We start from the raw sequence: 12,136 nt of genomic DNA, 5'->3' as shown, positions 1-12,136 counted from the left end.
CTGGTGTGTAATCTTCACTGATAATTACAGCCATGTCATAAAAAGTGAGATAACACACTCTGGACTGCCTGATTTTAACAGTTACAGAATCCTGACTAATGCCGGACACGCGCTGTGATTTGAAATAAGAAATAAATTTAATAAAAAATTTTCTATGATTTTTCCTTAACCTGTTTGTAATGTGCACTTAGCATAAGAAGAGCTACCAAGACCATTGTGTAACAAAGAAATTCAGAAAAACAAACACGTGAAGGAATGATAAAACAAAACTACTTAACAAACCATGATGCCAGTGCTTTCAGAAACATGATCTGGTACGAATTCAGTTACCTCTATGTTCTCAGCAGAAGGGGAATGGTAGAAATGAATGATAAAGGTGCATGACTCTGCAGCAGCCAGGAGGCCTCTGGTGCGTTTCGGTGCCACTGCCGTCTTCCTGTTATGCCATGCATCGAGTCCACTTTAAAAAATGGCTCACGGGCATGGCGGGGCCCTGTCGGTTTCCTCTAAAAATCTTCAGCTGTGTCCCAGTTCAGGGGCTGGATCCTCAGTAACTGCATTTAAAGACTGAAAACGTCACAACAGGACCTAGACTGATGGAGTTTAACATCTGATCTGAACCAGGACCTTCTACTTTCCTCATGTATATTGTGTGCAGGCCTCAGTTTCCTGTAATAGATTAAATGAATATGTTTACAATTAACCTGATCCAGTATCGGCAGTAACGACTCACTTTTTAGGAGTTTACTACAGATATTTACACTTGGATCAGCAAAACTAATTTACTACTCTGTGATCACCTGCAAAGTATTGACAATACAAGTTAAAAAGAAGAGTCCGAATCAGCTTTTAAGAATATTCAACAAGTTTCTGTGCTATAGTAAGGTGGTACCTTCAGGTCCTTAGACCACTACCCTTTAAGGATCAAGCCCTGGAAATGGGACTCTGCTTCTGATGAGTTGGGGCCCAGATGGTGTCGCCTTGAAAATGTGGCCTACATGTGCAGTGTACTAGTCAGAGTCTGATTCTGAGTTATCCTCAGTTGGATCGCACAGAGTTTCTTCAAGAGGTGCTAACGTCCCATCAGGCCGGACCCCCATTGGCCGGATCACGTTCTGCCTGTAGACACGAAGGAAATAAAATAATGAATGGGAAAGGTAACGTAGAAAGACTTGCAGATGGAGCTGAATATCTCATTTTGTTTTTAGGATAAAGAAAATCTGTAGACAAAACCCCAGTCTGTTCAGGATTTAAAACCCCACCATGGACCATCTTAAGAGGACTTTCACTTGTACATCTCTACCCACTAACAACCAAAACTGGAGGACCCTCACTAAGGAAACCCCTTCCCCCTTTCTGGCCATCGTTTCTTCCAATTGGCCCTCCTCCTCTTCTCTCCTCTCCTGTGGCAGTTTAATTACAGGATCAGCACTCACACTAATCTCCTCAAAGCCACGGCTGCCCCTTCATCCTAATCCAATTATACCTGCACTGTGTGTCCACCACTCCCACTACGATGATTCATCTGAGAATTATCCGTCAAAGATTTAAAAAGGACCCATATGCAGTTATTACAAAGGTTTAAACATAACTGACCATGTAATACCTACTGATTTCTGCATTCAAAACAACTTCAACACGGCGGTTATGTTTTTACAGAGAAAACCTGCAGAGATTGCAACGGTTATCTGTAACTGCGAATATTTGAGCTAACTGCAATTAGTTCACAAAATTGTCAGTCAACCCCTGTTCACCTGAATAAAAACAGCTAAATGAGCCAACAGGAATGTCATATTTTTGTCAATTTTTCTCATGATTTTCCACCATTTCTTCATATTTCAGTAGTTAGCTTTGTATTATTAAATTATTTGTTAAAATCTAACATACAATTTTTGTTTACAAAGCTTAAAAGGCAAGTGAAATGGCCAATCTTCTGTTCGGTGTTTCAGTGGCAATAAATCTTCTTCTACATGAGGTGCATGAGAGTAAATAAAAAATATGTAAATTGTTATTTGGAATTATTTGACAATTTCATGTGACCAGCGCTAGTAGTATATATATATATATATATATATATATATATATATATATATATATATAGTAGATATATATATATATATATATATATATATACACACACCACAACACACACACACACACACACACACCACACACCAAGCTGTTGTGATATCACTGCTCAAAGTCAGGACTAACAAGGTGTCTTTACAAAATTAAACAAGCAAAAAACATGAACCATCAACTCTCCAATAGAGCTAAAAACTCCCCCTGTCCTCTTCCGCAGTGGGAGCTGGGGGCTCTGTGCAGATGTGAGGGGACGGGGGGGGCATAGGAGAGAGGAGGGGAGTGGGGGTTTAGAGTATGTGGCTAATTGGAGGACCAGTTAAAGCAGTTAATGGATCGCATTGCCTGCAGGGCTTGGACCAATCTCCTTAAGGAGTCTTGCGCCCGAGGAGCACCTCGCCAGCATGAGCAAATCATCCCTTTTGACAGGGGAACAGAAGAAAGAGGACGGCCTGGCCTCTGAAGGACTCTTCCTCTTGTAGCGCAATGTGCCTCATTACAGACAACAACAATGACGAGGTCAGCTTTTCTATGTCTGCGCATATTTGTTCACAACCGTGGTCTCTTCAACCATGTTCCACCCAAATTTCTTTGTCTAGTCGGGCCTCTGTCTCAGTCCACTCCATGTCTGGCCAATGATTGGCTCTTCAGGATGACAAGAATAAAGTCAGGATATATGTGTTATTAAAAACTTGAATGCAGCACATAAAGGAAGCGCTGCTGACAAACCAACAGTGTCTGCCAATTAGGTGATAATTAATGGCATGGAGGTAATGATGCTGCAGCAGCGTGCCGGCAGCTTCCATTTTACTTTGGCTGAATGCAACCACGTGTACAGAGTCCAAGCTTAATTGAAGCCACGGCTCATAGCAAGGGATTCTTCCTTTGATGAATTGGTTGGCAAGGAGCGAGTTCACTGTTACCTTTTGTACAGGCATCATGTTTGACTCACGTTAGCTTCTGCTCACTAAGGAAAGGTCAACACAAATACAGCAGGGCCCTTTGCAGAGGAAACAATGAAATATATGAATATAACAGGTGTTCAAAGGGGGAAAAGTCCAGCTGATGGTTTGATGAAAAACATAATTTGATATAAAGATTATTTGGCCATTTTATGTCCTTTACATCTTGTTTGTCTCCTTAGAAGATATTGGAAGACCTTTTTAAACAATCCTTTAACAGTGATGTCATGTTCCATCACATATCAAGAAATTACAATCCCAAGCAACCCCTTTCACCTCTTCACACCATTCCCTCCCATTATTTTTTTTTCATCTTTCATTATATGCAGTCCCAAAATTCTAAAAAATCTCAGGAGTTTCTGAAAGTAAGTCAGGATATGGAACTTGGAAGAAGTGATTATTTGTGTGGCTCAGAAGCAGCTCTGGAATGTTTAAGCTGAGATTCAGAGAAACATTTGCATTGGTTGCACTGTTCTAATAAAGTATTTCACTGTTTCTGGACTCCTCACTGCTGACATTGAAAGAGGCCACATGTCTGTCAGAGTTAGCATGCTTTTTTTTTTTTTAATAGGGTCATATGTATATGATTTAGGGGGATTGGGAGGGTGATACAACGATACTCTGTGGTTGCTTCAACCACCAGATGACAGTGAAGACCACGATAAACACTGACCTTTAAACTTTCAGCTCGAATATTGACACTGTTTCCAGTATGCTTTGGTCCACACACGGATCTGCTGTAAATGCAATGCATAATGTTGGTCATGTTACCACGTGAGTCACTAAAATTGAAAAAAAACATTCTTAGCAAAAGGCAGCATATTTTTGCCTTTTTGTATATGGTAAGCTCTGCTGAGAGTCAGAACTGTGTTTAGCACCAAAGATGTTGGATTTGGATCTTACAGGGACACGGGAAAGGAAGTATTTACCTGACTAGCTCTGCACTGCATCAAAAAGCAATCAATAGTCAGTTGAGTTGAATTATTTGGTGTGTTTATGTTGACTGTGGTGTTAGCTGAAGTGGAATGAAGGCGACAGTTTCTACATATGTACATATTTTTTGGATGTCAGGTTCACAGCCAATCAGAAGTAGGATAACTGTAGGTCTGTGTTGGGGCAAGAAAAAAATACATTCTGCATACTGTATTGACGCAACCAATGAAAACTTAAGTAGTCTGGAGTGCTGTTTAAATCTCAGATGGATATCATCTTTTTCTTGTCCATTATCAGAGTACAGGCCAAAAATGGTCTAATTTGAACAATCTATACAGGTAGGCTTTTACAGCAGTTAGTGTATTAAATCTGATTGTAGAATGCTTACCTTGCCAACTTGTCAATCATATTACAAGTTTCTGCGCTTCATACTCCTTCTGCTCATCTGTCATTTCATTGATTGGGTTTGGCATCGGCTCTTCCACATGACCAGTGATGGGGTTGATGCTAGAAAAAAAAAAAAAAAAGTGAAATATACAGGTTCTAAATAGCATGTGGCAGGGGTTTATTTTTTAAATAAAACTGTCTCATGGATTATCAGGGATAATACTGAACACTCACAAAACTGTTTTGACAGATTTGTATTCCTCTGTGTCTGAATCTTCATCTTGCAGAGTACTGAGTTTCTCCTCTGCCTCCTGCTAGGAGTCCTCGAGCCACCAGAAGGTCCTGCTGCCGTTCCCATACCCTGTGTACTTCAACAGGTTGTTCACTACAAGACAACACCAACAAAATCACCAGTTAAGATGGACAATGTGTGACGTGAGAATGAGTCAGGCTGTAATTATGTCCATGTAGTGTTTGTGGAGCTGACTCTGCACAATATCATCAACCAAACTAAATTATTGACATTGGTTTCTTTTTCATATTTCCTTTCTGATGTTCCATATGGCGAGCAGCAACTCGTCTCTCCACTCACCACTTTCTTTGCAGAGAACAAAGAGAAACTCAGCTGCTGTCTGCTTCACACCCATGTCAACATGTGTCATAAGGCGAACCAGTTTGTTTCTGATAGTGGTGCCGACCTCCGGCCTGATCTTCACATCTTTCAGTGGGGGAAGTACCTGCACATACAGTTTTACCAACCATTTAAATAACAGTTTATACAATCATGGTTATGGTCACAAAGCCTCAGACAAATATGTTATTCTACACTAGAAGGTCTAAGACTCAGTGGCCTTCCACATAAATACTAACATCATATAAACTTCAGCTGAGCACCACAAAAAAATCCCATACTTTCTCCTGAGGCCTTTTAAAAATGTGATTGATGTAAACGTACCTGAGCTTTTATATATCTGCGGATCTCCCGGTGATGTCTGGATCCTCTGTCAAAAGGCTGAGCACTGGAGTGAGCCCTTCTTTGTAGTTGGAGCCCTGCTTGGAGTGACACAGAGAACAGACACTTCACAGGTTGCAAACTGGATGAACTGGATAAATGTCAGTCAATGCCTAATACACCAGTGGGACACTTGAGGTAAACACATGATGGGTGGATGAACACCAACAAGAACGATGACCTGGGCAAATAAGTACCTACGCAGACAACACCAAGACTAAATGGAACAGACAGCGTTTTTTATGATAGAGATATATGACATGACCACTTCTATCAATGTCACCTCCAACTCTTGAGAAACTGATTAGCGCCATAATGAAATGTATTTTATTCGTAAGTGCATTTATTGTGACATTTCACCCATTTTTGTTCGTTCAGACCTTTGACACAGTATGCCATCTGTCTGTCGATCACAGTAACAGTCTTATATTATCTGATTTGCTGAAGTAATGACATATTTGTTTGCTATAGCAGCAGTATTACACTGTAACTGTAACACTGTTCTTTTATTGAATTATAGATCACGTACAAAAACGGGATGAAACATACACGGAGAGAATCATAAATATGAAGACCTTTTTCAAGTGTATACAAGCACCAAGAAAGCCAAGTACACTCAAAACAAAAAGAAATAAAATAATTAAATACATAAGACATAGAAAAAACTCAAGAAAATGAAATTATACCAATATAAAACAGAGGATTCACAGAAGTCTGGTCTGAAGGTAGAGATATATGCAGTCCCAAATCAGTCCATTCCTTTTCAATAGGTACTTAGTTATCAGCCATATATTTTTCTCAAGCTACTTCATGGCAGAGCACACATGATCAGAATGGTATTATCTTCTGATTCATTCTGAGCAGGAAGAACAAGAACCCTGCTGTATCTGAGGACGTACAACAAACTTTGCAGACTAACGGACGCATCTTGTCTGTAGCGATATGATTTCCCACAGGTAAGTATCCAAACAGAGACTTTTTGCCTGTCCCCTCTGCATCTTAATTTACCAGTGGGCTCTCATACTGATAAAGAACTTTTATATCCCACTGAGACCCAGCAATGAATTTAGCTACAAAAGATCACTATATAACAACCACGAATGACAGGATTCGTTACATTCCACTGAAATGTAGTTCATTAGGCCAAATTAAGATGGGTCCACATCTATTGTGTTGCTGTCTGCCTGTTATGTTTATTGCTGCAGAGAATAAATTTTACCTTGTCAATCCGTTTCTCCATGAAGTCTAGTAACACTTCTACTGCATTCCATGTTCTTCCCACCATACTTCTCTTGTCTCCCCTGAACAGGCACATCGATTAACACATCCAGGCAGGGAAACAGGCATGTTATATTCAGCAGGTTGGACAGCATGGCTGAAAACACAAACAGAGACAGAAATCAGAATCATCTTTATTTGTCCAGTATTTAAGCACCATACAGGACACTGTCTCTTGAGTAAATTATGAATACAAGATAAAATAAAAAATGGCAAGGGAAAATTAAAACAAGTTTAAAAAAAAAGAAAAAAGATAGAAGCGCTACATACATATAAACTATATACATACAAGACACAGTATCAGCCTTACAATACAGTATGTTCCATTTTGTGCAATGGTGGTATGTCAGGAAGAGTGTTAGCTGTTCATTACACAAGTATAGATATTACATAGAATAACTAAAAAGACCAAAAATTTGATAATGAGCAAAGACAATAAATGCTTGAACAAAAGCTTTGGAAAAAAACAGGTTTTGTGTGGAGGGAAAGTAATTAGTTTTAGGTGCATTCTGACTTTAAATGTTTTGCTGCTCCACATTGACAAAACTTAAGAGAAATCACAAAGAAACATGCAAATATCTGAAGTATGTAACCAACCTCTGCATTATGTGACTTTGTTGTTTGAAACGTTTAGGACTCTGTCGCTCTTTCACTAATCACATTTGACAACAACTGTGTTACCCTGGTCAATAGGATAAACTCCCATGACCAGTTCAGCCTCCAAATCGATAGGTCAAGAGCATCAGTCACTTTTACATGACACTGTTTAAATTTCAGGCTATGGCCACAGATTCCTGGCATTCCTGCATTAAATTACCATGAACACAAGATAATGTTGTAGCATTACAATAGCTACGAGCATTCAGAAGATGAACACCCAACAAGATGTACAGGAATCATCTCTGTTTTCCCACGACATAGTGATCTGCCACCATCTGATATCAAGTCTCTGTTTTCAGTGAGCTACTCTCTGATTCACAGCTGCTCTGTGGACAGTAAAACCAGGGCCCACATCTACATCATCCATTTTGTCACACATTATTTCTGTTATGAGGATGTAGCTGAGGTTGAGATCTTCTACTTGTCCAGAGCTCCACAACCCATTATGGAATGATGAATGTATATTTTTTAAAATCGGTTCTGAATAGACTTATCACCTGTGTGCTTCCTCTGTTTCTCCTCTGTCTCAGTCTTCAACATCAACAGATGACGAAGGAGGGCAGCAATGAGGCGGAACTGGTGGTCATCCTCCTGTTAAAGTAAGAGGACATAAAATCATAAATTCTGAGCAGAGGTTTTGGTCATTTGAAAGTGAATGCAATAAGGATGGGGACCTGGAAGCAATGACTGACAGCAAAATACATCTCCTGAGGCATTACAATAAGTCTAAAAAGCCAAAAGAGGGCAAAGGCAGTGACTGGAGGCAAAACTTCTGCTTGGGATGTAAAAATGAGTGGGATGAGGAAGTCTAGGTTGCTACATCATTACAAACGAGAGAAGGATTTAGAATGAATTCAGGGACTACAACAATTAGCACTAGAAACTTACACTGAGTTAGAGGAAGACTTTGCAGTCATGCATCCACGTCAGTACAGATTACATGAAATATGGCAGGCAAGGTTGAAACAACACATGTGACAAACATGTAAGTTTATCTAGTTGCAATAACATAAACAACAATCATCATAAAAATTGTATGTGCTCTCAAAGTCATTTAATTTCATCCATTTTTGGTGCACAGCTTTATTGCATATATATATATATATATATATAATATATTATATAATATATATATATATATATAATATATATTGTGTGTGTGTGTGGTGTGTGGTGTGTGTGTAGTTGGATCTGACTAACTCAAATGTGATTTCATCACTATTTCTACATAGCTTTCCACTGCTTATGCTTTTACTGGTGCTCTTTAATGTCATCTTGCTATGCCCCATTCACTGCTATGATTTAGAATTCACAGTACTCTAAATCAACATTACTGCCATTTGATTTGAAGCACTTATCTTGTATCACTAGTTTCTTTGAACATTTGCATTCTAATGTTCAGTACCAGGTAACGGCTCCTCTACTTCATTAGGTGTGCTATATGTCTATTAATAAACTACTGTACTCTTGGGTTTTTAGATACTTGGATAATTATTATTAATCATAAATATCTGTATTTAATTGTCAACCAAACTTTCATATCTGACAGATCACCACAACACACTCACCTCACCACCAGGATCAGAAAGTGTGAGATTAAACAAAGCTTTGAGCACTTCCATTGCTCTCTCATTGTCCTCTGCAGGCATGGGCAGGGCCTGTGGATCTGGACGGGCTGCTTCATATGGACCAACCCAGCGCACATCCAGGGTGTGCTCCAGCACCTCTCTCAACAGTCTCACAGCTCGCCACTCTCTTCTTAAGCTCCCTCGCAAATCCGGTATCAGGGCAGACAGCAGGAAGAGTAGACGCAGCGTAAACAGGCCCACCTCATGGTGCCATTCGCGGGCATTGCGCAGGCTGGCACACAGGCCATTCGCCAGCTGCACATCTACACTGACCTGTTGAGCAGCAGGACTGTTGTACACCACATTGCATAGACACTTTAAGGCCTCGACTACCACCCTCTCTTCCTCCTCTGACTGTGTGTCCTCTCCAAGGCTTTTTGGGTTTTCACCACCTTCCTCCACTCCTGTGCTCAGCTTGGCCATCCCTCCAGGATCAGCATACCCTTCCTGGTGGCTACAGGTGCAAGGACAGACTTGTCTCTAGACAGGATGCGGAGGGTCTCCAGACATGTCTTCTGACAGCTAGGCTGCACCTGCCTGCCAAGTACTGTCAACACACTCTGACACAGCTTCTGCAATAAGACAAACAAAAAGGACCCAATTTAACATAACATGGCTGCTTTGACCATATAATAGACACCAGCAGGAATAAAGACTTACACCGCGCAGGCTTTCTTCCTTTTTTCAAAAGAGAAGGTGTGGCTGTTCTGAAAGAAATATGATGCTCATTGAAGACACCAAACAACTGACATGGTACAAACTCACAGTGAAAGTAAAACGATTTCACACGAATATTAATGCTGAAACTGTTCTGAACCATGAAGAAGAAATAGAAGAAACTTTCATAAAATTAACGTGACATCAAATTCTACCTAGTGTACTTAAATGTGATTTGATGTTTGTGAACATTGAATTAGCATGAGCACTGACATTACTTTGATTTATTCACAACGTATTAAAGCGTTGGTTTTATTCATAGGTTGAAATAAGCGACGTGTTGGGGTTTTTATAACACTGCCCTGCGTTTAAGATATATAATGCACTGCCAACGTATAAGTTTACTGAACCAATATATGTTTAGCTAACTCAAGCTAGCCTGTTAGCAAGCAGCTAGCTAGCGTTAGCACTACCGTTTGTTTTGGTTTAGGTAAAACGAGCAGAGTCGCGACTCACCTCTCGGTTATACTGCTGCAGAAGACTCTTGATTTCCTCATCATTGGCGGTTTCAAGCTGTGCCAAGATTTGGTTTAAATCCATTGTGAATGTGGGAGTAAGATGGACAGTTAGCTTGGTCTAGCCCGTCAGTTACCAGTGGGAGTGGAGCAGCTAGGCTAGCTAGCTGACAGGCTAACTGAGTGTGTGTATCGGTCAGGTCTGCGCTGACAACACGGAAACTCCCCTGACGGCTCCAGCGGGGCTGTCCTGTTCAACACTGCTACACACTTCTACAGTTTACCACTTTAAATACTAGGTAAAGGTACACGCATATAGTCCAGTCAGGTGTGTGGTTATATTAGTGTATCAAATAAAAGAGCTCTAACCAATCACTCTTACATTTCATCTATTATACTTCAGTCATCTGCACTTTCAATAAAAGGACTGATTTAATTTATTAACTGTGTATCAACCTGGTGAGAGTTACAAACTAATTTTATTGCAGGGGCCACATACAACCCAATGCCATCTACCCAATTTGACCATTTTGAATATAATAACCAATAAACAATAACTTAAATTTTCTCTTTGTTTTAGTGTGAAGAAAGTAAAACTACTTTATGAAAATGTAAATAACCTGAACAACCATGCACAACCTGAAATTTCTCAAGAAAAATAAATGCAATGTCAACAATGTTATGTTTCAGCATATTATTAACACAACTTAGAGATCAAAGTAGATCTACAAATGAGCAAAATTTAGCAACAGGCATAATATGTTAAAATTGCGCTTGTTTTTTTTCAAGACATTTCAGGTTGTTCATATTTGTTCCCGTTATTTACATGTTATTGTGGAAATGATAGTTTGTAAATGTAAACATTTTCATAATGTAATTTTACCTTTTTCAGATTAAACCGAGAGGAAAGTCTGGAACTGCCATTGTTTATAGGTTATTATGCTATTGTTTTACTTGTGATTACATCAGGCTTAACTAAAATTAATTCACTGACTGGTAATATCTTCAGTGTGTCTTCATTTTGCATTACACAAATTCATCCCACCAGCCAGATTGGACCCTTTGGTGGTTAAGGTTATATGTTGTAAGTTGCTGGCGAATTTCTTTGCTTTTTTATGTATTGCTGCTTTGTGGAGTGGAAATAATGAGAAACAGATCATTGTAAGCAGTTGAGCAGTTTTCATATGATACGACACGGATCACTTTGGTTGCTGCAGAGATTTAAGACTTTAAGATTTTAAGAGTCCTCTGCAAGGAAAACAAGAGGTGAAAAAGTACTAAAATGACTAGGTTCTTTTTTTCTTTTTACTTTATGTAAGTCTATAAAGTGCCAAACATCTGTAGAATACATAATATTAAAAAATATTTTTTTTTAGAATATATTTATAAAATAAAGTCCAAAATGTGTTGTAACCTGTCTGTAAGTAGTGATCTGTGATGTCAGATATGCATTTGTTTCCTTCGGTTCAGCCTGGTTGTGTTCTGTGCGCACCCAGTAAATTGCCAATCTGTCCTCTAAAATCTGTCAGCGGATATTGATATTGACACCAGGTCAGGTGCATAAAATTGCAATGAATGGCAGCCATTTCTTTTGCTCTAAACCTGTTTTCTGCATTCAGTGTGTTGATGGTGAATCCCTGCAGGATTGTGTGGAGATGGGCACACACCAACACCGGGATCTATGTTCCAATAAATAAAAACCTCAGCAGGGGTCGAGGCCAAAGGTCATGGGACAGAGGTGCAAATGACCCTGCCCAGCAGGACAATTCGCTCTATAGAAATGTAATCTTTCTGTGGGTGGCCCTTGTGCTGCTTGCCCAGCCCCCAACTGTGTGTTGTCACTTTGTTGCAGAGAGAACTAAAAAATCAGCTCTGTTGACTCCAGAAAGAGATCTCAACACATGGTAACGTACAAATTTATGATAGGGTCAAGTGGTTGATAGCATTTGATGCATACAACACTCACAACAGATTTATTCCAGGTGAATAATGAGATGAAATAATGTGACTAGAATCGATCTG

The 12,136-nt window shown here is 39.6% G+C and overlaps 1 protein-coding gene across 1 annotated transcript; it reads right to left on the bottom strand.

The window, feature by feature from the left end:
- Positions 1-72: 72 nt before the first annotated feature.
- ric8b (RIC8 guanine nucleotide exchange factor B) lies at positions 73-10,380 on the bottom strand. Its single transcript, XM_030136464.1, is given in 17 exon segments — positions 73-1,119; positions 4,366-4,390; positions 4,393-4,484; positions 4,599-4,648; positions 4,650-4,706; positions 4,709-4,749; positions 4,957-5,101; positions 5,320-5,366; positions 5,369-5,417; positions 6,596-6,640; positions 6,642-6,751; positions 7,812-7,905; positions 8,883-9,370; positions 9,373-9,514; positions 9,603-9,625; positions 9,628-9,649; positions 10,116-10,380. Coding segments are annotated over 17 exon segments (1,623 nt in total). The 5' UTR covers positions 10,200-10,380; the 3' UTR covers positions 73-1,010.
- Between the last annotated feature and the right edge of the window lie 1,756 nt (positions 10,381-12,136).

This window comes from Sphaeramia orbicularis, chromosome 6 (genome assembly GCF_902148855.1).
Source record: "Sphaeramia orbicularis chromosome 6, fSphaOr1.1, whole genome shotgun sequence".
Lineage (NCBI taxonomy): Eukaryota > Metazoa > Chordata > Actinopteri > Kurtiformes > Apogonidae > Sphaeramia > Sphaeramia orbicularis.
This window is presented reverse-complemented; position numbering and strand designations above follow the sequence as displayed.